Below are 26101 nucleotides of genomic sequence, written 5' to 3' on the forward strand. Positions count from 1 at the left end.
GACGAAAGGTTGTCAGAGCTTTGTCAGATACATATGAGTTAATGTCGCCTTCTAGTGGTGGTTTTTCGTTTTTTCTTAACCTTCATAAATTAAGATAATTAAGACATTTTTTATTAAAACACGGATTTATTTGTCTGTTTTAATTTTATGTCAATTACTGAATAGCTCCAAAAAGTATTATAAGGTTGCTCTTATGAGACGGACAAGATATTTAGAAATATATATACAAAAATGTCCAAAAGTACAGACAGATTCACATTTTCCAATTATGAAAGCAAAAAAAAAAGATTATCCAATCATAAATGTTAAATGTAGGCTAGTAATCTTCTTTATTGAGGTGGACATTTTAGGATTATTTATTTGATTAAGTTAATTTTTTGTCAAAAATTAGACCTTTAAAGAAACTATAGCAATCGTAAATGTTAGTTATAGATGTACATTAAATAATACTGGACTAAAAAAAAAGAATAAACATCTGTGATTTTGTAAAGCGCGCTCCCGAGACACAGCGAGCGCGCTTTTAAAGACCCCGTGTCGCGCGCTCGATCTTGTTGCGAGGGGCAATGGAATCGGGGCCGCGCACGCAGGAAGGCTGATGACCATCACACTCTCGTCACGTCACGGATCCGCAGCGACCGATAGAGATGCTGAGGTGACAGCAGGCAGAAGGAGAACAGGGACGACCAACACTCCGACATATTCCACCCTTTAAACCTGCTTATTGTTCTCTAACATTTTCTACAAACGCGACCACCGCCGCCATCTCTTCTTCATGGACGGCTCCCTCGCGATGGTATTCCGTTCAATGTCGTCCCCTCCGCCTCCAAAAGCAGAGGATTTGTTGTAACCACACCCGGCTGGATTGGATCAAGGATTGGCAGCAAAGACCCGAGGTAAGGATTCAGAAATCAGGAGGCCGTGCTTGTATATATGCTCTGGCCCTTTCTCGCTTTCGCCCCATTGTCCTAAACACCTCAATTCATTGTCGCGTGCAACGGCATGTTTGTTATCCTGCATGTTGTCAGCAGCATACAGTATATAATATAACCTCCTCCTACACAGCCAGGCGGGATGAGGGTGCGTGTGGCGGCCAATGTGCGTGGACGCGCCTGAGTAAATCTGCTGTGGCAACCAACTCGCTATGCAACAGTCAGTCCACCGCAGGGAGGGCACATAGTGGTTATATTTTTTGAAGACTATACCATGATAAATATATATGGGGACATTGCTGCAGATTTCTACCTGTCACATCCCATTGCAACCAACTAACCAGAGATTTGTCTTTTCTTTTTTGTTGTTGCACTAATGGCTCTTAAAATTAATACATTTGAGGCACTCTCCATTTAAAGTAATTACCAGTGGTGTAAAGTACCCAAGTACATTTAATCAAGTATTGCACTTAAGTGCAATTTTGAGGGACTTGTACTGTACTTGAGTATTATTGTTTTTGCTACATCGTACTTTTAGCAAAAACAATTATTTATTAACTTTAGTTCTTTTGGCACAATTGGAATAATAATTTGAAATATAAACAACAATTAAATAAGACTTTAGTTACACCTGGAGTACAATTCACAAGCCACCCTGCAGCATACAAAGTAATTACAACTAGCTGCACCTTTACCAGCTGTGACAAACACATCCATAATTATAATCAAGACATATATATATATATATATTATTCTGAAATGTTCTATTTGCATAATGCGTACTATTACTTTTGGTACTTTAAGTTTATTGAAATGCCAATACTTTTACTTGAGTAACATATGCATTGCAGGACTTTTACTTGTGACAGAGTATTCCTACACCTTGGTACTAGATCAGAGAACTTCTCCCACTTATGCAGATAGGTGGTTTAATTTTTGGAAGACTAGCATGATAAATATATTGGGACATTGCTGCAGATGTCACATTCTATTGAAACCAACTTGCCAGAGGTTTTTATTTTATTTTCGGTTGTTGCACAAATGGCTCATAACATAAATGCATTTTAGGCACTCTCCGTTGAAAGTAATTACCCAAACTGCTCTTAAGGTGAGTGCATCCTTGATAGTTAAGGCTTCAGTGGCGCCATATAAAAACACACTTATCCTTTCACAGTTTTCTTCAGGCTAGATCAATGTTATCCATGCTGAGGCCGAGTGTGGAGCCCCCCCCCCCCCCCCCCCCCCCCCTCCTCTCCAGGGCTCAGACCAGACACTTATTTCAGCCAGCAGCAGCAAGACAAGTGTCCCAGACCTGCTACTGAGTCAGGCCACACACAGATTAGACAGCCAACAGATTTTCAGTGGAGCTATACTCACTTAAGCCATGTGTTGTGTTGCACATGCAATCATAGCGTGCTTCCGGTATCAGAGCTCACTCAACAAAAAATTAAGTTGATTCACAGTAAAGCAATCGCCACCATTTTGACTATTATTTAAGTTATTTTTCATATTTGGGTTTTGGACTGACAAAATAAGACATCAGTTTTGATTTTGTAAAACTGGAAAGGACATTACTCACTTTTTTTGACATTTTGTAGAACAGCACTTTAACAAATGAATCGTAAATCAAAACAACAGTAAGTTGCAACTGTGGTCTTTCTTTAGCTTTTTGTCAATATTTACTGATAAACATCTGCAGGATTGAGTTTTAACTGGGGAGGAATCCTCTGTGGGTGGCAGCACATTTCATGATGCTTTATGAAGCCGTAAAAACGTGCAGCTTCCAGCAGACCCAAAGGGCAACGGCAAGCTGCAGTCAGCAAATGAGAAAAGGACTGCACCATCGTCGGCATGGTGATGCAGGAGGTCAGGAAGCGTGATTCATGAGGAGAAGACGATAGCTGCCGGTCGTCATCCATTGGTTTAATTTCAGTACTTTTGTATTCATTCATGGAGGTTTGATATCAAGTAGGAGGCGGAGGAGGAAGAGCAGAGCCTTGCCTCTCTGTGAGGTGTGAGATTACTCCCAGCGTGAGGTGGCCAAGTTTGTGCATGTGTGTGTGTGTGTGTGTGTTGGTGCAAAGTGTGAACAAGCTTGAGTTAGAGACATGTGGGTTGTGGCTTCTCATATGTAGTCAAAAAAGACGACTGGGAGGTAGTATCTTTCATCTTTCCGGTCTCTCAGGGATAAAAGGGGCACAAGATGGCTAAGACTTATTCAGACTTTTGACCTTAAAGCATATGCAATGGTGTAAAGGTCAGGTATCAAAGTCCTACAAAAATATCCCTCTTTTCTTGTATGTTTTCCACTTCTCTGTCCAATGTTTGTTCACAATCCGTAGATGCTGAATGTCAGCCATCTCTCGCATTGCTCATCCAACCAATCCTGTTCCTACAGAAATGACTCATGCACGATAGCTCAGATGTAACAGAACACGTTTTCTTCCTATAAAAGAAGGACCACACTAGTGACCTTGAAGTTGTGACATTCGCCTCGCAGCAGAGGTTATTAATCAGGGTTTACAGTCAGTCTCTCTCATCCCTCTGCGGTTAAAAGGGATTCTACAGCATGTTTCTTTTGTGGGTTTGACGGCATGCTCTGTGTTTTTTGCGTTGCCACAGATTAACGCAACATCCAGAATTACACAGATGTTTTGACAAGGCGGCTCCTACTCCGTTCTCTTTGTCTCACCGTGTTTCTCTGTGCAGATTTAGTGCGTGACATTGACATACATTGGTGAATGAAAGAGACTTGTGTAGAAGTTTGGTTCAGGATTGATTTACTTATTTATCTACTTGTATGTGGATCTTTGAACATATCTAAATGAATGTATTTATATAGCTGTATTTGTGTATAGATACCTGGCTGTACGAACATGTATTCATGTACCTCAGGGAATGATGGGAACAGTAAGAACTCGACTTTTGTAAACGGTTTAAACCATTAAAAAAGCCCTTTTTATTAAAGAAAGAAAGAAACCTCAATATAAATCTTGGACATTCAGTGTTCACAGTAATTCAAATAAATCCAAACATTATGACATGCCTACTAAAAGAATACAGTTCAAAGGCCATTAGAGGGATAACATGTCTGAAAAAGAGATTTATGTTACTGAGACATCTCATCTAATCTTGTCATCTCTGTATTAAAGTTTAACCTTACTCCTGACTTTCAACCCTGGGTCACATTTCATGCTTGTTGTTCTGCTGTTATGTAGTCTAACCACGCTTTGCCCTCTTCCATCAATCCTACCTCACCCTGGTGCATGATGGGATTGATTGCCTCCTTGATGTCGGGATCATGCCTCCAAATAGTGTTTTGAAGGCTGGTTGCATAACGGTAGATGCCAGCGCGCTGTGTGCAGAATGATGAAACGAAGCATTTGAAGCCCGTCTGAAGGAAGTTATCAGCGTGTTCTCTCCTGAGGAATGCTTATCTAAGACGTGGATGTACAAATAGTGATAATAAAGGAGTGTGTGCCCAACTTTTCCAGGACAAACTTCTTTTGATCCTTGTTTTACAGACAGCAAACTGTTTATGTACAAAAAAAAAAGCCTGGGCAACATGCCAGTAGATTTATTAGAGCCACTTTCAAACAAGTCACCCTTTGATAAAGATGTTTAACTAATGGCCTTTTAAGAAACAATTTAATTATATTTTATAAATCTGTTCCTTTGGGTTGCCAGTTAGCAAAGAAATTCTCTGGGTTGCTTTTTTTTTTGCTAGAAAATGCTGCAGATCTGTGATGTTTGTTATTAACAACTTGATCAGCATGTATAACGTCAGACTTGATGGAACATAGAGAGAGTTTAACCCCCAAGTATGTTTTTAATGAAATATGTTATCAAAGAGAAATAATAATAAGAGGGATTTCCCAATGTGGCAACCCAATTGAGCTACTGTGATTTATTTCATAAAGTCAGTAGTCAGCACTCAGAGGGCGCGTGTAAAGCAAAACTGTTACACAATGTTATCCAAATCAAATTAGTGAAACATTATTCAGTTCAAGAAATGAAAAAACTTGTGCCACAATTTCATACAGTTTAGTTAGTCTTCAAAATACAGTTTTTTTTAATTATAATGATGCAAACCTTGTCTCCCATACAACAACCAGAACTAATGAAAATTAGGCAGACTCATTATATCTGACTAGACTCTCCTTATGAGACGTGCTCCATGGCTGTCATACCCAGAAGATAAATTGCTTGGAAAAATGAAACTCAGATGAAGCCTTTTTGTAATTTAATACACAGGAATGTTGTCTGCGAGTTTGTTCAGAAGGCCAGCTGCTGGCAGCAGGTGTGGCAGCTGCTGCCATGGTCGAGTATCAGAAAGCTGCAGACATTAAGCCGGGGTTTAACTTTGTCTCTCCAATGTGGACATTCTCCAACTTTCACATGTAGTTCAAACAGTCCAAAAAACCGGCCTATCGGACAGGACCGCAGACAAACGTTTGCATTTATGTGCATTCAAATCGTTATGGATATTATCTACTGTGTATTCTAAGCATTGTTGGAGTGTATTATCATTTTGGCCTTCTCACTGCTTGAGTTTGCCGCTCCTAGAAAATGCTGCAGGGGGGGGGGGCGGTGCCGGTCTACCAGCCAAACACCTGTCATGGTCACAAGCAACGTTTTGAATCAGAACGTATATTCTTCAAGCAGTTTTTGGCTGACTCTTAGCAATAAAATGCAGTGTCTAATATTGGATGTTTCATCATATCTGAGCCACTGTAACTGAAAAAGCCATTTATTTTAGGCTTCTTTTGTGATCAGAGGTCTGGGACAGGTGTGACGACCCTGAAGTATTTTTATGGAGGAAATATCAATCAAAAGTTCTCCTCACTTTGAATTATCTGTATAATAAGTAAGGCTGTGTTGTCCCGTGGAGAGGAGTACAGGGCTCCAGTTCGAACATTACACACATGGAGAGAGACGTGCTAAATGTCAGGCCCACAAAAGCGACCAATAAAAAAACGTTCAGTCGGGTCGCATTTGACAGATTGGTCACACTCTGGAGCCCTGTTTATGCATATTCAACTCTAATAAATCTCCCTTTGAAGCACCCAAGAGCATTATCTCGAAGCAGTGCATATTAATATAAGATGAGATAAACTTGATCATCCCCATAGAGAAATTCAGGTGTCATTTCAGCAACATTTATAAGAGTCAAACACAGGAGAGCATAGATAAGACTTCATACAAAGATAATCATTGTAAAAGAAGGAAGTTAGACATAACATAACATGTAAGTAACCGTGTAAATACAGAAATGGATCATTCTGAACATGTCAACATAAAAGTATGATTTCAAAGTTGGTACATTATGGCTCAAGTCACAAGTACATACAGTAAAGGTTGTTAGATTAGCCTAAAAAACAATAATTCTATTGATATCCTTGAGAGTTGTTCCTCACTTTCTAACATTTGTGTCTCTCTTTGGCTTCCTAAGGGTTCTCCATCAAGGCACTAATGCTCGTGTCAGTGTGAGGCCGCTGGTCGAGGGGGGGGGAAGCAGTGAGGACAGGGTCCCAGGTCCACAGACGGGATGAGCGGGGGAACAGAGCAAGCTGACATCCTGACCGTGCTCTCCCTGGTCAAGGAACGATGGAAAGTGGTGAGTGACGTGTTATTCCGCGACAATAGGCAGAGTGTTTGTCCAGCCCCATCACTGCTTGGCTCACACTCTGTCAAAACACAACAACTCTTTGTTCCTCACACAATGATTTCCCCTGCTTTCCTCTGAAGTGTCTCACCTGTGGGTCGGACTCTTTGGGGTTGAGTCTTTGTGTCCGCTTAGGGCTGCCTGCCTGCTGCAGTACAGGAGATCCAAAAATAGCCTTTATATCTATTTGTGGTGGTGCAGTGAGCTATAGGCAGCAGTACCCCCGGAGGGCCCCGGCCCCTCACTTCTCTGCCTGCCTGGGTGCCATGTGAGGCTGCTAGTCCTCACTGGCAGCCTGGCACCACTTCCCGTCTTCCAATGAACAGAGTTCCATAAGAATGCTGCAGCTGAACACTAGTGTGTGTGTGTGTGTGTGTGTGTGTGTGTGTGTGTGTGTGTGTGTGTGTGTGTGTGTGTGTGTGTGTGTGTGTGTGTGTGTGTGTGTGTGTGTGTGTGTGTGTGTGTGTGTGTGTGTGTGTGTGTGTGTGTGTGTGTGTGTGTGTGTGTGTGTGTGTGTGTGTGTGTGTGTGTGTGTGTGTGTGTGTGTGTGTGTGTGTGTGTGTGTGTGTGTGTGTGTGTGTGTGTGTGTGTATACTGTGGACAATCCCCACAGGAGCAATTTGGGGTGAAGTGTCTTGCCCAGGGACACAACGACATGCTGTCTGCAGTGGGACTCAAACTATCCCCTGATTGAAAGTCCATCATTTCTGATCATTTATTTATTTGATAATTCATCTTTGATGTCATCTTTTGTGTCAGGATTTTAATTTATATTGATTTCCTGTTTTGTCATACTAAACCGAATATTTAGGGGGACTAACACACAATGCAAATATGTCTCTTTAGGAAATTGTGATGAGGATTTTTCTCGTTTTTCTGGCATTTTATAGATATTATATATATTATATTAAACTATGCATTTGTTTTGTGTAAACAATTGTCAAATTTCTTTTTAATAAATTATCATTTGTTGCAGCCCTGTTATTATCTAATATAGTAGAGAAAAGTTTAAAGCATTTTCATGACGAGTAATCTCCACTGTGAAGTATAATCGAGCAAAACTCCACAGACCTCATGGAGGATGTTCTGTAACTGACTTTGACCTTCTAACTTTCCTAAGATAGGGCACATTATGTTCACACTTTTATAAAAGTACACCTTGCTGTCCAGTTACGCAGACTGTATGGTATTTCCTCTGATGTCAAGTCTTATCATCTCCCTCTAGGCGAAGAAGATCGGGGGAGGCGGGTTCGGGGAGATCTACGAGGCGGTGGACCTCCTGACGCGGGTCAGCGTGGCGCTGAAGGTGGAGTCGGCCCAGCAGCCCAAACAGGTGCTCAAGATGGAGGTCGCCGTGCTGAAGAAGCTCCAGGGTGAGTCGAAATGGATTCAGTGGATTTGGTTACATTTCTGAAATCGATTGATCCTCCCTGGCCCGATGACCTACGGAAGACAGGACACTGAGTAGTGGCAGAAGAACAAAGGGTTAAAAGAAAAGAAACATTTTCGCTCAATTATTTGTCCGAGATTGATGGAACACATAAGCAGGGAGAAATGAGTAGAAGGCAGACTAATCCAGGAAGTGTCATGGCAAAGGTTTGCCTGTAATCTATTCCCCTGAGACCAGATATCATCTGACTCATCTAAAATTACAATTTGACCCAGGGCTCAGCTCACTTTCATTTAGTCTCTGCGCTGCATAACACACCGTCATCCAACAGATCATTCATTCTCTCTTAATTTCACATTTGAATTGTGGTTTAAGCTTCAGGAGATTCATGTAAAAGTTCAAGATGCCAGGGATAGAGGAGGTTTATGTTTGTGCTCCCGGACACTCCCATCGTCTCGCAGCAGAGACACAGGATCAACAAAAGAGAGCTTCTTCAAGGGGGGGGGTTGCATAGTTTCACTCCTCTATCTGTTTTTAACTGTGTCTTTCCCCCCTCCCCTCTTCCTTCCTGCCTTTTGACCAATGTGCCCTTTTCGTTTCTCTCTCTGCTCTGAGAGGAAATCAATGGGCTGGGATCATGTTTGCTGTCTAATGGCTGCGGCCTCAGGCATCATGTGTTGGGTGCTTCCTTGGGGAACCAACATGTAACTTGAGACAGGCTTAACTCCAACTCCCCCATTCATAGAAACATTGCTGACCCACCCAAATGTACACAGTAAACATTGACCTTATAGGAAGACAAACTAGAATAAATATCCTCTTCTAAATGTACTTGTTTTACTTTGGGGGGGTTTGGCTAATAGCTGTTTGCATTCACTTCAAGCGTAAGGGTTTGGGGTGTGGCTGCTGTCTAGCTTCTATTGCAGCAATGTCCTTTCAGACACAACACACACACACACACACACACATACACACACACACACACACACACACACACACACACACACACACACACACACACACACACACACACACACACACACACACACACACACACACACACACACACACACACACACACACACACACACACACACACACACACACACACACACTATGTATTCACGTATGGACCCGGCGTTGTGTGCCATAGCCGATAAATCAGCAGGGAGTCGTACAGCACAGGGCCGCTGGTGATGGAAGGGCAGTGAGCTGTAGAGGGCAGAGAAATATGAACATGCACATCATCATGATTCACACAGCGCGACGCATCTTACCATCAAATTATGCTGTAAAAGTCACCTCTCCTTCTCCTCCGAAAGTAATCTTGAGACTCTTCCTTTTTTCCCCCTAGGCAAAGACCACGTGTGTCGCTTTGTGGGATGTGGCCGCAACGACCGCTTCAACTACGTCGTGATGGAGCTTCAGGTTGGTATAAATGCAGAGGACTTAATGCCTCGCTCTTAACTGCATTTAGACATTACACTTATGCTGATGCAATTCGTCGATTGACTAATAAATTATTGACAATTCTAGTGAAAGTCTTGACAAAATATTCACTCAGGCTCGCAAGAATCGTTGGAAGCCAATCAGAACCATGTGTTTGTGGCCTGTCTAAGTGCAGTGATTGGCTTCCTTGTCAATAATGTATTCGTCTATTCAATGTGTCTAGTCAATATCACTTTTAAGTAAGCAGAATAATTATAATGAATCACCTTCTACTTTTTGATTCAGGAATTACAATTTAAAGAAATGTGTATATGTTCAATAATGACGTTGTTCAAATCTTAAAATATGGATAACTCTGATAAAAGTGTCTAAATAAGAGTAAACTGCTGCTGTAACGTGATCCAATATAAGGGAAAGCATTTCAATAAATCAATCAGTCATCCATTTTGATAGCCAATTTATTATTATTATTATCACCATTTTTAAAAATTTGAATGTACCTCTTATTTCTTTTTTTTAAGGTGGAGGAATATTTTTTTGTGATATTTTTTTTTTACAATTTTTTTACAATTTCCAGATATTTCCATGTGGACTAAATTGATAGACAGACCAAAAGACAAACTGACTTTTGCCATCCCATCCTGTGCCAAAAATATTTATGGCAGCATTACTCTCCAGCTGGTGATTTAGGCAGCAGGACTACAAACTGTTCACATACTATAAAACATCATGATTTATACAACCACCTCCCGCCCGCACCGTGTGTTTAATTATAGATGATGAATGTTCGCTGAATGTATGTGCTTTTCGATCCAATCAGCACATCTGGCTTGTTTGTCACATCGTCAAACATTTCAGCCAGTATAAGAATCAATAGGTTCTATTTTCATTTCCCAGTCACAGTGTGCTGCTTCCAAACGAGTAGTAGATAGAGACGATTAGGTCTTTTATGACTGTAGCGGCCAAAATCATATAGAAATAAAACTGATAATTCACTTAAAATAACACTGCCGCTGAGGGCACCAGTTAGCGAAAACTTACGCAGGGCAACGATCCAAGTCCAGACAAGAATCTCTGTTTGTGCATTTTATTTCAATAACAAAGTACATTCAACAGGTTTCCTTATATGGCTTGAATCACCCTGGTAAAAAAAACCATGTGCCTACTAGTGCTCTATTCACATCACCACCTGTCTCCAACATATACACAATTACACCCACATCATCCAGTGCCCCAAACTGCCTTCATAATAAAAGCATAGAAACGACTTTAATAACTAAGAATGCATTTACTATAAACACTAAACAGCAAGAAAATACAAGTTTAAAGGTGGGGTAGGTAAGTTTGAGAAACCAGCTCGAGATACACTTTCTGTTATATTCCATGGAATGCTCTTAACATCCCGATAGCAATGAATATCTGAAGTGCTTTGACAAAAAATCCATAACAAAATGTCATTTGTGGAAGCCGTGGTGCTGTAAAAAGCACGACCAATCATCTGAGCCGGCCCGGCTAAAGTAACTGGATGGCCTACCTGCCTGTCAGCCTTCCATCTGTGCACAAACTTATCTCGTGCCCTCATTGGTCATGTGCGCGTTCGTGTGTGTTGGAGGAGGGGCTCTGTAAGGAAGTCTGAAGGACGAGGCAGATTGTTTCCAGTTGTGTATTTTCAAATTCTAGCGCACTCGAGCTGGTTTCCAAAATGACCTACCCCACCTTTAAGTATTAAATAATAGAAAGCAATACATAGCTCCAACAATGACATGTTTTTTTATAATAGACAGACCCCCTGTTGTCAGACTTTATGATCTCGTCCATGTTCTGATCTCAGGGTCGTAACCTGGCTGACCTGAGGAGGAGTATGACTCGGGGAACCTTCAGCATCAGCACCACGCTGCGTCTGGGGCGGCAGATCCTGGAGGCCATCGAGAGCATCCACTCTGTGGGCTTCCTGCATCGTGACATCAAACCGGTGAGTCACCGTGAGCTCGGAGCAGCGAGGCATATTTAATGCTCGGCTCTCATTTCAGTACACATGAGAATATCTTTATTTCTGCTGTCAGATTATTTATTGGCTGCCAGCATTTTTGCTGACTCAGTTTCTTTGTTGCACTTACAGTAAGCTGGCTCAATAAAAGGGTTGGCTTATTGCCCAACAATGACCAGAATGTACATATTTTCTGCCTTTTGAGCTGCTGTATTAAAACATGTCACCATAGAGATATGTTTATTCCCCTGAAACTAAAAGGACATTATTAACATGTATTAATGTTTTTATTTTAGGGGGAACCTTTACAGTTGCAAAATCAATAAACGATCTACACGTGTATATAGCTAAGCCTTATTTACAACATAATAATTCAAGTTATCATTTCAATCACATTTTACAGTTTTAAATCTCAAATATGATAATCAAAAACAATTACCATCAACAACAACAACACACAATAAACCAAACATTCAAGCAGAAATAATGGAACAAATAATGTGATTTTATGATTCTGTTTAACAACTGCCTCGTGTTTTTCTGCTTCAGTCCAATTTCGCAATGGGCCGCTTCCCGAGTACGTGTCGGACCTGCTACATGCTGGACTTCGGTTTAGCTCGTCAGTTCACCAACTCCTGCCAGGAGGTCCGACCTGTAAGTGCCCTGCTCTGTGACTGACTTTACACTGAGCTTAAAGCTGCACTTCACAATACTGATGTATAAAAAATGATATGGTTATTCTCTGTTGTCTTATTTGAAATGTATATGTTAAAGTAGTGATGCCAGAAAGCAAACCTCTACACAACAGTGGCTGTATAACCTCTCCTCTCTCTCTAAGCTGTAATGAGGAGAAGTATAACAAATTGGAGTGCAGAGCTGTTCTTAACCCTGCCCTCCTAACACAAAATCCAGTCAGAACCGGTTTCCAAGTAGCATATATCACGAAATTGAGACATCCCAAGGTCTTCTAATCTTTGCGACTGGTACATTGTGAACCTCCTCTGATGTCAAAGGCCCCAATGTGTCTTTTTTTAGTTATTTAACAGATGATTTAAGTCAGTGACTTTCTAAAAATAACAATTAATTAAACTACTATGTGTAATGCAAAATGTCCCCTGTAGTCACATAACCTCAGTCACTCCTTCTCATAATGTGATGTGATAACACAAATGCAGAAAAAGGAAATGTTTAATGTGATCTAACCATATTTGGGTTTCAGAGATTATATAAAAGATAGGTGGATATACAACTTGTTTCTTTAAATAGTTTTGACTTATTTTTGACAACATTTTGTTTGCTGAATTTAAATAGTAAAATGTTTGTATTTAATGTCTGTTCCTGTCTTTGCTCATCAGCCTCGTCCAGTGGCAGGGTTCAGGGGAACTGTCCGATATGCATCCGTCAATGCACACAAGAATAAGGTCAGTAACTATTATTCATATGCATTACACAACTTTCTCTTTTCTGACGATGATCCAATATAATTGATTACTGTGAACTCAACCTTGATGTGGTTCTGCAGGAGATGGGTCGTCACGACGATCTGTGGTCTCTCTTCTACATGCTGGTGGAGTTTCTGGTCGGGCAGCTGCCATGGAGGAAGATCAAGGACAAAGTAAGCAGAGAAAAATAATCGCTGCCTGTCCTTCATGGAAACGAAACAGCCCTGTCCAGGTAGCTGTAAGTGATGAGGTGTGTGTGTGTGTGTGTGTGTGTGTGTGTGTGTGTGTGTGTGTGTGTGTGTGTGTGTGTGTGTGTGTGTGTGTGTGTGTGTGTGTGTGTGTGTGTGTGTGTGTGTGTGTGTGTGTGTGTGTGTGTGTGTGTGTGTGTGTGTGTGTGTGTGTGTGTGTGTGTGTGTGTGTGTGTGTGTGTGTGTGTGTGTGTGTGTGTGTGTGTGTGTGTGTGTGTGTGTGTGTGTGTGTGTGTGTGTGTGTGTGTGTGTATTCCCAGGAACATGTGGGGAAGCTGAAGGATACTTACGACCATCGTCTCATGCTCAAACACCTGCCGGCAGAGTTTGGTGTTTTCTTGGAACACATCGCCACACTCGACTACTTCACAAAGCCAGACTACCAGGTGATGACATTTTGGTTTTGCTAAATGATGCTTTAGCTACATATTTTAGTAAAGTGTGCAGTGCATGATCTAGAAATATCTCCTCAAGTCAATGTGGTATCTTCCTGTTTTTAAGAACTACAAATGTTTGTTATTTTTCTGTAGACTTTTGCTGAATAAAATACAAATGTTTTGTATTTTCGTGTTGTTACAGCTGCTGATGTCAGTGTTTGACAACAGCATGAAAACCTACAATGTTGTGGAGAATGACCCTTATGACTGGGAGCGGACCGGCACTGATGGCACTTTTACAATCAGTGCTAGTGCCACAACACCGCAACATCACACACGCCTCACTCCGGCACACATGGGGTATGCTTGATTGAATTAAAAATTGTTTTAGTAGAGTTCATTCCAGTGCTATTTGTAATACATACTGTAACAATAGGTGGTTGGAATTACGAAATTCGTACAAGTACAATTGTAAGACATAATCAGCGATATGTGAAATGGGATAGAATATTGGCCTAGACACTCAACAGAAATAATTACAATATATATTTCTAACAAAACTAGAATTGGAGAGAGTTCATGTATTCGACTGAACCACGTCCTGTTAAACTGTGTGTCGTGCCTTGTTAAAGCACTTTGAGCTGTACCTGATACATAAAAATTGCTATTCAAATAAATCGTATTATTATTAGAAACGAAAAATTGCTTTATACATAAAATAATGTGTGTATCTTTGTCCCGCAGTATGGCGAATGCCTCCTTGATCCCTGGCGACCTGATGAGGGAAAACACAGACGAGGTTCTGCAGGACGAGCAGCTCAGCGACGCGGAGAACAACCCAGCCCCGGACCGCCTGCCGGGATCCCCCCTCCACCCCCACCGCAACCAGGAGGCGGACGTGTGGGAGGAGCTGGACCGCAACCGTAACCGCATCAGGACGGCGGTCTGGAAGGTAGAATATAGTTTTATCCACTCAGATAATTGATCTCCAGTTATACGAATAGCAATCCACCATTTTTTGTAATCCTTTGCTAAAAAAACGGACTTCTTTTCCATAGGCGGCAACGGAGGAGGAACACAGCAACAACCAGGGCAACCACGCAAACCAGAACCCCTACGCTGGGCCGAGTCTCGGATCTCCAGTCAAACTGCACTCTGAGCTGGGGGCTTCAGACCGCGATGGCCCCTTGCTGAGGAAGATCCGCAACATTCACAGTCTGGATATAGAGAGGAGGCTCAGCCTAGAAGCCAAACCCAGTCCAGAGCGCTTCCTGGAGACCTGGTATGTCTATCAAGTAACCTTCCATTCAATGCTTGCAATTTTGTTGGCCAATTCAGATTTTTTCAATTGTCTGACATGCACATGTATCCAATAACTCTAATTGACAGCACTCACAAGTAGGGATGGGTATCGTTAAGGTTACTACTACTTTTATCGATACCGCTTATCGGTCCGGTCTTTTAACGGTACTTTTATCGGTTCTTTTGGAGAGAAAAAATAAGATAAACTAACTAAACAAATTGTGAACAAAACTAACATTGCGTTGTATTTAAATTAAATACATAATATTTCACATCAAAAGAAAGAACAATGTTTTAACAAATGGTATTAAATAATGTGATAACAGAACTGTAAACAGAATAGCTGAAACTTAAAAAATAAAAATAACTCAGTTACCTCTAATCATTAACCCATGTTTGTATAATGTAGTTAACCCTGTGTGTTGCTGCTAGCATACATAACACCTGACGTGGAAACGTTACTCGTGGACGGGGCTACAGAGCTGCTAAAAAGACAGTGGAACCCGGTGCATTTCTCCGTCTGGATGTGGAGCCCTTCTGCTAAATGTTTAGACAAATTTCTCGTGTTACCGCCCTGACATGCTAAACTCTTTTTGCACTTTAGGCGGGTAAAGTTTAACCACACCTCGGAGCGCGTTCTCTCCGCCGTCTCCTCCGTGTGTGTGTGTGTGTGTGTGTTGCTGCATGTAGCAGCTGCGTGTGTGTAAACTGCCCCGCCCCCTCGCAAGCAGGCGGGCGAGAGAGATCGAAAATACTAAAAGCTTTTTGCATATTAGAAACGGAGTTGGCGACACTAAAACTGCAATATAATGTTTGTGTAGCAATAATACACATGACATATATTTTTGACATGTCTCCAGTACCGATCGCTAACGTCGGAGCTTAACGGTACCACGGTCTTTAATAATTCAGCCCCGGGGCCCGTTTAATACCGGGGCTCGGTACCCATCCCTACTCACAAGTATTTTGTAACTTTTCTTTCAGGGAAAACTGACAAAATCATCATCCTTCTTTCACTCTCCTTCACACAAATACCACAATAATAGTGCTTCAGGTTTCTGGACCGATACAATTTGATTAGAAATAGAGTGCGATACATCTCACCTCATCTCACATGTTTCACTTTCTAAGAAGAAAACAGGTGCAGCAAAGTTAATGTATCTTCCTCCATGGCTTAGTTTGAACTATCAGATGTTTCATATATGCAAGCTTTTTTGTCTTCTTGACTCACAATGAAAGAACTTGCACACCAACGAAAAGGTGTGTGTATATCGACATTTGTATTCATTGGGATAAACCCCTTGAGATGCACCGTCCCTTTTCAAGGGGGTCCCAACAATAGCAACAACTTACAGACATACATAAACAAAAAGACAAAATTCAAAACATGACACACAAGACAAACCACATACAGTCTGTTAAGTGAAATTCAAGCAATGCACACAATCATTACAATGAGACAGTCGAGCAGATCAGTTTCATCAATATCAGTTAATAACAAGTACAGACCGGTTGAAAGTGAGATCACAATGCATGTTTAAATATACCCAATGATGCAAGAGATCTAATAGCAGCAGCAGGTCAAGTATTCCAGTCTGTTGGGGCTTTGAACATGAACGCTCTTCTGCCAATCCATTTTTTTGCAGAGGGGACAGAGAAATAAATCTGAACAGAATGTCTAACTTGATGAATTGGCAAGTAGGGTAAAAAATACTGCTTTAAATAAGATGGGGATGTTTAAGATAAATGCATTTAAATATCAGCTGAAACCAATGCGTGTGTCTTCTTCTTACATTTAAAGAAGGCCATTTAAGTTGGTTATACATTGTGCAGTGATGTGTACGAAAAGGACAACCAAGAACAAATCTGCATAGTCTATTGTAGGCTATGTTGAGTGGAGCAAGATCTGATTTATGTGCATTTTGGAAAACGACATCACAATAGTCCATAATCGGAAGAATAAGTTGAGAAGCAATTCTCTTTCGGACACTGAGCGTAAAACAATTGCGAGAGCGTTTGTGTGGTTGTACACTATCTGTGCTCTATCTATGCAATATGAGACTGGAGGCAGATGCTTCTCTGTCGACATCCTTTTCTGCTAAATGTTCCAGAGGATAGAGCACTAAGTGGATGGTTTGAATCTGTGTGTTCAGCTCAGGGAGGCAGCAGCTCGGCCCCCAGCAGCAGGAGATGGCGGCTGACGGAGCAGCGATCATCCCTGTCACTCAGGCTGTACCCGCCGGGGAGCGCCACGACAGGGTCTGGCACTACGACGAGGAGTTCCGGTCGGGCGCTGGGTCTCCTAAACCAGCATCCTGTGGATCCCTGGAGCAAGGAGAGGGGGCGGCCATCAGCGGGGGCTTTGTGGCCCTGAACCTGAGCTCTGGGAGGCAGGACATTGACTCCAGGGAGTGGGTAATGGTGGAGAGGCCCGGTGGCTCTCCAGGAGCCAAGACCGCCACCTCAGAGGAGGACGAGGAGCCAGAGCTGCTCCAGCGGGGGGATCAGTCTCCTGGCTGGGAAAAGTGCAGCCCCAGCCCTCTCTCTGGCAAAGCTAGACGAGAAAGCACGGCTTCCTCCAAGGGAAGTACAAAAGTGGACAAGTTGGAGCTTAGCGTGGGCCCCATGGGGAGTCTGCCTCCCGTTACTCCTACCAGCCCGGGTGAAGCTCTGGCTGAAGGAGTTCTCACTCAGGTAAGCACTTTCCTTTGAAGGCCTTCTCACAACATGGCCCACATGTGACTGATTTTACAAAGTTAAAAAGCTCTACAGAAAGAAATGCTTATATCAAACAGCAGTCAGAGTCCCACCAGCTGCATCTCGCTGTAGTTTCAAGCTAAATGTTCCTGCTTTATGTTTTCTCACTTATTCTCCTGTGTTTATGTGTTAGAGAAATATATATGTGTCACAACTGCAGAGCTTATCAGATCACAGCATGGGGGAAAGAAAGCTTATTGAAATGCACTTTGATTTGCAATAAATATGCTTACATTGATCCTATTTTTTTATTTACTTCCCAAATTCAATAATTTGCTTATTATATATGCTTTTTTTAATGCTGATTTTAAATTACTTTTTTGCTCTTTTACTTTTGTATAACTTTCAGCCAGCCCTCCGAAATCTAAAAGTTAAAACACTTTTACAATTGTTGAGCAACTTTTTAAACGACAGGAGGAATAACTGTCCCCTCACTCTCTCTTCTACAACCAGAACAACTTCCTCCATGTTCATAATGTCCACGATCTGCCCAAAATGCTTCGCCTCTGTCTTCCTCCCCTAGCCTAAGATCCTCCTCCTATCTTAATAATCCTCCCGTCGCATTCTCGCTTGAGAACAACTCATCCTCCTGCTCCCCACGGTAACTCCCGCCATCTCCTCCCTCCCTCACCAGTCTCACAACCCCTCCTCTCTCCTTCCCCTCTCTTAGTTCCCCACCTCTCCTCCGTCCCTGCCTGAGGAAGTCGCTTTCCGGACCTCCAGCCCCGTCCCTCTGCGCTCTCCCAGCCCTCACACACTCCTGACCACCCTGTCGGACCCGTTGCACCTGCGCCACCCTCCCTCCCTGAGGCGCAGCATGTCCGTCGACCCGCAGCAGCAGGAGCGCGCCTCCTCCTCCTCCTCTTGCCACGCCTCCCTCCCACAGTACCCCGCCCCCGGCACCCGCTCACCCGCTCGCAGGAAACTACCAGCCATCCCGGCGGGCGCTGCCAACGCCAAGTTTCCCTCCGTCATACGCATCACTCGTGCCCAGCTGCAGCAGGTGATGAGCCCATCACTAAAAAAACAACTTCATTCAGCTTGCTCTACGTCATTACCAACAACACCGGCTGTCAACATTTTCCTTCTTTCTTTCTTTTTCTATTTGTTTTTTTCGTTTCAGTTGCTTATTTTGGCTTCTTTGTTCAGTCGGCTTGCTTATTGTGTTGATGTCCGGCAGCTCTCTCCAGAAACCATGAGGGGGCATTGTGCAGGCCAGACAGAGCATGGGTCAGATGTGTCCTTGTGTCTGGACATGTGTCCTTGTGATCTGAATAGGGGGTGTGTGTTTGTCTGATTGTGGCATGTGTGTTTGGAATGTCGAGTCATGACTACAGGTCGCATGGTCTCTTTTGTTTCAGATCGTCTTTGTCCTCTCTATCTTTCTCTTTCTCTCTCTCTCCCTGTATTTGTTCCTCACCCTCTCTTCGCTGAAGCCCCCTGCGAAGTTGCGTGAACGTTTCCTGTCCTACTTGCTGGTTTAGTACTCACAGCTTGACTGACACTGCCATAGCACTTGTGTGTTTCGGTCTGGTAGCTATGGTATTGCATGCTGTTGCCAAACTAATCACCATTTGTTACCCCATATTATAAAATTCTTCTCTTTTCACACACATCTGCATCAGGCTCTTGCTACAGAACTACAGCACAACTCGACATGTTGTAGTCTATCAGCAACATGCCTTTGACAACTAGAATATTTTTTCCCATTTTAGTATGGTTGATTTTTTAAAATAACACTTGTGTTTCTTTTTCCTCCCATGTCTCCACTTCCCCCCCCCCCCCCTCCAGTTGACGGCTCAGCGTCCCTCTGGGCTCTCCTCCCTGTCGGGATCAGACAGTGCTCAACAGTGCCTCCTGCTGGAGAGGCGGAGTGAGGCTGAAGCCGAGGCTCAGCAGGTGCAGGAGCGCACAGCGGACATCAGCTCCCCCCAGGACCATGTGCCCACCAATCCCGGGACTCCTACAGACCCCCTGGCTGAGATGATGGTCAATGGAGACATGTTTCCCAAAACTCAGGGCCCTCCGCCAAACCGTTTGTCTTCCCCTCGTTCCCTACGTTCCCCACACTCGCCTCCTCTGCGCTTGCCTTCCTCTCCTCGCTCTCCTCGCTCCCCTCACTCCCCTCACTCCCCTCACTCCCCTCACTCCCTTCACTCTCCTCGAAGCCCCTTGTTTGCCAATGGCCACCTCTCCCCCACTGTTAACAGCCAAAGGGATTTAAGTAACGGGGCGTTCCCCAAGCTGAAGGACCCTGAGAATGATTCTGGCCCGACTCCCTGTGCCACAGAGCCTCAGCTGAGGGGGGAGGCGAGCAGAGAGGTGAACCACGATCACACCGATGGACCACCCTCCTCCTCCCCGGCTGCCCCCCGTAAGGCCCCCAGCCGGAGGCACAGTCGCATCCCAGTCCTGGAGCCCTCCAGCCTGTTGGATCTCCCTCCTGCGGGGTCTGCCAAGGAGAAACTCCTACAGAAGAAAGCCAACCACCACGGATCGGCCCCCTCTCCCACTGCTTCCCCCTCCCTCTCTGATAGGCGTGGCCCCATGGTGGCGTCCCTCGCTAGGGACCCGCTGTCCTCCACCTCTGACCGCTCTCAGGACGAGGACTCTCTGATGGGCTCCCGCTCAGACCGGCAGGGAGACGACGGCCCCTCCCTCTCCTCCTCCTCCAGCCCTCTGTCCCGCAAGAGCAGGATCCCGCGTCCCGTTCATCCGGTATCTTCTGCTGAGCAGCTGGCCGCCCAATACCTGCCGCGCCCGCCCCCTGGAAAACCATCGGGCCGCCCCACAGCGGAGGGCAGGTAATTGGTTGATTTTTATAAATAAATAGGCCGTTACTGTTCTCAACAACAACTATGACGAACAGCAAAGACGTTATGTTTTGCTAAGCTAATTGGATAAGATTAGAATAGAATGAACTGTAACTGTATTTGTGTCATTGTGTTATGTTCCTTTTTAAATCGGTATTTTCACATTGATCTTGTAAGATACGTTTGTTGTTTTTACATTGTTTTACATTACCAATTTAGTTTGTTGACTTGTGAAGCCCTCTGAGACCAATAGGATTTGTGATTTTGGGCTATATAAATAAACTTGAATTGAATTGAATTACCTTTTTAAGCCCAATTTGGGAAATTATTTTTAACAGCAACATAAACAAGACTTTGCAAATGAGTTAAAAATGAAATAAAATAAAAAAATATACACCCAATATACATTTAGAGAAACAGTTAGTATGCACTCAAATACACTAAACTAACAAAAGGTGCAAAGTAATTGCCGTTTTAAAAATAAATGTACAACCCACTGGCTCAGTTTGATGGATCACCCTGTTTCCTGGTTTGCGGTCATATGACTTGGCTCTGATTCATAATCTGCCCTGCTTCTTCTTTTGTATCCACTCAGGCTCAGGCGTTACCGCATCCGAGCCGGCAGCAACAGTGACTCAGACCTGCTGTCGTGCCTCGCTCAGCTGATGCACGGCTCCCGGGGCTCCCCCCTCCACCACCGCTCCTCAGCCCAGTATGGGGGCTCTAGGATGGGCGTCTGCAGCCTGACGAGCTCCCCCCACCACCACCGCAGTTCCAGCGCCTCCCCGCGCAGCTCCTCCTCCCTGCAGCGCTCCGTCAGCTCCTCGCCCTCCCGCCACGAGCACCGGGGGGGCGGGGGAGTGGGTTGCCTGGGCCGCAGCCGCTCACCTCCCAGCTTCTCCGGCTCGCCACCTCCCCGCCGCTTCTACCCTCACCACCAGGAGACCTGCTGCAGCCGCCAGGCGCGCACGGGCCCCTTCCACCTGTCCAGGGGAAAGAGCTGCAGCCGAGACGGCAAGTGCTCGAGCAAGCTGGCCAGATAGTTCCCCAGCTGGGGGGGGGGGGGGGGGATTGTTTGGTCAGGATTAAAGCACCTGAGTCTTCCTGTATTAATTTCCCCTTTTTACGCTGTCAGTCTGAACCTTGTCTCGCTGTTCTCGTCACTCCTTCTATTTGCACACAGGGTTTCTCATTGATTTATGTGCCCAGTTTTATAGGAGTGATTTAGTAATGCACTTCCTTCGACCATTTTGATTTAAGAAGAATGCTAAAGAATCTGTGGGACAGAATCTGAGACTTCTAAACGCCATTATAGCTCCTACATATCCCTTGATGTAACTTAAAAGCATAAGTGCCCAGTTTGTAAGGCTTACTGTTGAAAAGCCTCAAACCCAATCTGACATTCACCGGCTGTCTGAAGAGTACTTCTTACGACGACTAAACTGAGCCAAGTGTGTAAAATCGGTGCTTCTTTAAGAACTTATTAGACAAGCCATGTTGACAAGTCAGGGTCCTCGTTTCATATATATTATTATATTGTAGACAAAAATAGTATACTGTAGCTGCAAAATGAAAGAATGGTTTACATGCAGGCATAATATAATATGTAAACTAATAGTTATTTGGCCGGTGGGCACATAAATAAATCAGCTTCCTGTTTATTCATCTTCATGCATCCTGCACCACAATGTAATGTAACTTATGTATCCCCAGTATTAATGCACTTGGAATATACTGATGGCAGATCAGTAAACATGATCACTACTTCATTAAGTATTGCCCTGGAGCTGACCCACTTATCTCCTCTGCACTCAGAGATTGCAGGCAGGGTATGATGTTTACTTTATGCTCTATCCGAATGCATAAAGCCAATATTTGTGTACAGTTGTATTTATTGAGATATTTATTTTGACGCTTAGCAATGCTTAAGACACTTACCCCCTTCTTTGTGATGGTGGATGTATGGTTTTGTGTCACTCACATTAGTTTTAAATGCTAAATCAATACAATCAATCATGTCAAGTGCGTGAGGACACACACCTTTTTGTGCCTACTGTGTTGCTAAGGGGGAATCGGAAGTGTTTCGCTGACTGAAGGGATTACAGGTTAGAAGTGTGTTAGTGGTAGTTATGGAGTAGTAGCAGTAGATAGCTTAAGCAACACAAGGTACATTACTGAGTATGTATTAATGTTCAGACACAAATGTTTGTCTCAGCGTGTGCCTTGGTAGCTTGAGGATTCACTTTGTTTGTATTTAAACAATAAGACAACCCTTTTAACCAGTATTCTTAGGAAAAGGTAGCAACACCAGTATTTGTAAATCAAACACAATGAGAGTTACTTGAGTAGCAATTATTTCTAATGACAAAAAAAGGAAATATTTGAAGTGGAACCCATCACAACTGTCCTGTTTATAAATACCTGGTCAGTCCTGGAGATAAAACTTGATCAAAATGTGATTTTTCGACCTCAACCATCTTGTCAAATGTTATTGAAAATCAAGGCCATATGTAAATATACTTCCCACACCAAAATGATCTTACAGGCTTCCATGCCAGATGTTTTTCTTGTTAGTTTTGTTCCTCCTGTGCCGAACCATGTCTTTTATATAATGACATACAGTTTGTTTGTGCACAAGGGAAAGGAATCATTTAGTTCCTCACTGAACCTCCACAACCTCCTCCGCTTGTAAGATACTGTAAAAATAACTCCAGCTTCCTTTCGATGCTACTCTTTGCATGCCCAACAGAAAAAAAAACACGCAGAACCAACGACTGAGTAGAAAGCTGCATTCCACCTCCCATCACACGGTATCTCTCTTGGTTCTAACCCAGCAGTGAATCACCTTTGAATCTATATATATTTTCTCTGACCCATTTAATATTCTTTCTATTCCCCTTCCCACCTGATGTCTGACTTGTTTGCTTTGCTCTCTGCACTGACTTCACTGGGATGAATGTGTTGCAGGAATATGATAGACTGTACGAGCCCAGAGGACTGTACTCAGTGCAAATACTGACCTGATGGAATGACCAGAATAAATAAGGAGAATAGACTTTACAACTGTGATTTGAAGAATCAAAGGGGTAGTTTGGATGTTTTTAGGTGGGGTTGCATAAGGTACTTTATAGTCAGTCTATTATTTATAGTAGATCACTTTATGGCCCTTTATGAAGAAACAGCGTTTAACGTCACAAAGAAGACCTTTTTTTTTTTTTTTCTCCCCAAGGGGAAATCTAAAAAAGCAAAGTAATGTTCTGCTGTTGAACATATTTTGATATCGGTTTAAGTGTACAGTATATTAAGTATATTTTCTTCCCTTTACCTCACTGTCTTGCAAGTACTGGTCCCTGGAGCCTTGATCTATGCTGTAATAAACTGATTTTGGATGAGTACCTCATGCAACCACATTAGCAGTCACAAAAAAAATCCCATATTTTTATAGATTTTGCAGATGTGGTTCGACTTGAGATTTGATAATACGAGATCGCACTGAGATTGATGTATAACGCGTGCTGTTTTGTGCAGACCTTGCAGATATCACCGCTCACAGAGCAGCTATGATGACTCATCCTGAAGGCAGACAGCGTTCAGTCAGTCAGTCGCCTTAATGTCTCCTCTCTGCCCCTCTGTGCAAACTGAGGGATGACTGAGCCTTGTCTGTGTTGGAGATCATTCCACTATTCGGGCCCAAGCCTTTCTGTCACTCGTCTCCTTGTGTGTGTGTGAAAGGTCTGTCAGCGAGGTCAATATATCAACACACTCAAATCGATGCTGTCAGACTCTTGTGCTTACCAAGCTGTGCTTCTACCGGAGGGATCCATGTTTTTCTGTGAGAGCGCGTGGGGAAATGTTTCGATCGACTGTGTGCAGCATTCAAGATGTGTGTGTTAACAGGATGCTCTCAATCCGGAGCGTGCAATTCCTTACATGTCGCCAGCAATCAATCTTTGAATCGTCCCTCTTTCAACTCCAGATTTCAAGATATTTTAAGCTTTCAAAGTTCCGAACGCAGTTGTGCAGACTTTTAATATATACCTGTAAAATATAAAGTAATTATTGAAATAAAAAATAACTATTGTAAATGCTAACAGGCTTCAGTGAAAGGGAGGAACAGACAGTAAACAGTGCTGCTGGTTTCTAAAGATAATCAGATATCTTCTCATGTTTTCTTTATTTTTAATGCACATAGATAAGTGATGTGGAGATGTGGTCTACTAGTGTTACCCTCCAGATGAGATTTTCTTTGTCGCTTTTTAAAGTGGCTTGCTCATAGAAAGGTGTCATATTTATAGTAGCTTGCTGGGTATCTGTGGTTAAATACCCAGATGCCAGCAAAAGAAACCCAGATGTTTTCATTTATTTTCAAAGTTTAGGCGGAAACTAATGATAGCTTTGGTGTGCACTTGTACACTTCTCATGTCATTACATTGAATTACTTGTAAGTAACTTCTAAATATTTGACAGAAACTATTTATTGTGACATTTGCTAATTCACCCATCCATCATTTTGACTTCAATTGTCGGGATTTTTTTAATGGTGGATATTTTTATGTTGTAATGTACGTCATGGTTTTGAAATGTTACTGTACAGTTTCAAGGAAAGAATGTAACAAGTGGGAGTTTTGCATTGTATATAACTGTAATTATTTATGTTTATTCTATCATTTGTGTCATGCCAATGCCTTGTACAGTGTTTTTTTTCTTTTTTGTTTTGAAATTATTTTGTATTTTATTTTTATAAACTGGTTATAAATAAAATACTCATTCCGCATGCAGACATAATCCTGTGTAAGGTTTTTTTTTCACTATTTTTTTTTTATTGTAGCCCCTTCAATTGTTTTAATTACCATCTTCATTAAGAACGATTCATACAAGATACAACCAAAACAGCCCAGAAAAATGAATACATTGAAGATTTTAGATCCATATCTTCATTTTAATCAAGTCTATATTTACCACAAGGGGCTTTTCAATATTATGTACAGCAATAGACCCTTTAGATTAGGAAAACAACTCCCAAAAACCTCTTAAGAATAGAAGAAACCTCAGGAAGAACAACTGAGAAAGATTCCTGCACCCACGAGGGGCAGACAATAATTAACAAAGGCTAAAACATGACCCTATAGACAGTCCAAATGACTAAATTGTACATTGCATATATGTATTATTGACGAAAATGGATCAAGAAAGATGTCAAGCAGCTTCCAGGATTGGCCAAACATTTAATGACATAATGTTTAAGGATAAAAATCAATGTTAGTAACTGTATCTTTGTAATTGATGTGTATATTTCACTAATACCTCAGCTGTATTGCACTACTAGACATGATGATAATGTAAAAAGTAAGTACCTTATTGTATTTATTAAATTGTTTTTTTGTACAAGTGTTCAATAGGTCATATAAGCCTTGAGTTTGAGAACACTGCTCTCAATGTTTAGAAGAATTTAGTCATAATAGTCTAGCCAGGGATCATGGAAACGACGATCAGCTTTTTAATTTATTTTGTATTCATCTATTCAACATCATACATGAACATCATACATTATACATAACAAAGTCCAGAGGCAGACATACAAAGCAACAAGACATTACATACTATAGAGCTAATTTCCTGCTATATCTCCACAAACAAACTAAACATATTTTACAAATGCCTTATGATTCGCTAACAAACACAGTGTGGTTTGCAAATACAAAACAGCATCTACAAACTAATGCATTACGTTTTGGAAATAAA

The 26101-nt window shown here is 42.5% G+C and overlaps 1 protein-coding gene across 1 annotated transcript; it reads left to right on the forward strand.

Moving 5' to 3' along the window:
• The first annotated feature begins 546 nt into the window (after positions 1 to 546).
• On the forward strand, positions 547 to 25144 carry ttbk2a (tau tubulin kinase 2a). The gene is made up of 16 exons (XM_079692297.1): positions 547 to 893; positions 6382 to 6546; positions 7820 to 7967; positions 9339 to 9412; positions 11265 to 11405; positions 11970 to 12074; positions 12776 to 12841; positions 12943 to 13035; positions 13371 to 13496; positions 13690 to 13847; positions 14232 to 14439; positions 14546 to 14769; positions 16943 to 17483; positions 18217 to 18549; positions 19338 to 20350; positions 20955 to 25144. Exons 2-16 carry the CDS (start codon positions 6478 to 6480, stop codon positions 21400 to 21402), a joined length of 3747 nt encoding a protein of 1248 aa, XP_079548423.1. The 5' UTR covers positions 547 to 893; positions 6382 to 6477; the 3' UTR covers positions 21403 to 25144.
• The last annotated feature ends 957 nt before the right edge of the window (positions 25145 to 26101 follow it).

The sequence above is a fragment of the Notothenia rossii genome (assembly GCF_949606895.1).
Source record: "Notothenia rossii genome assembly, chromosome: 7".
Taxonomy (NCBI): domain Eukaryota; kingdom Metazoa; phylum Chordata; class Actinopteri; order Perciformes; family Nototheniidae; genus Notothenia; species Notothenia rossii.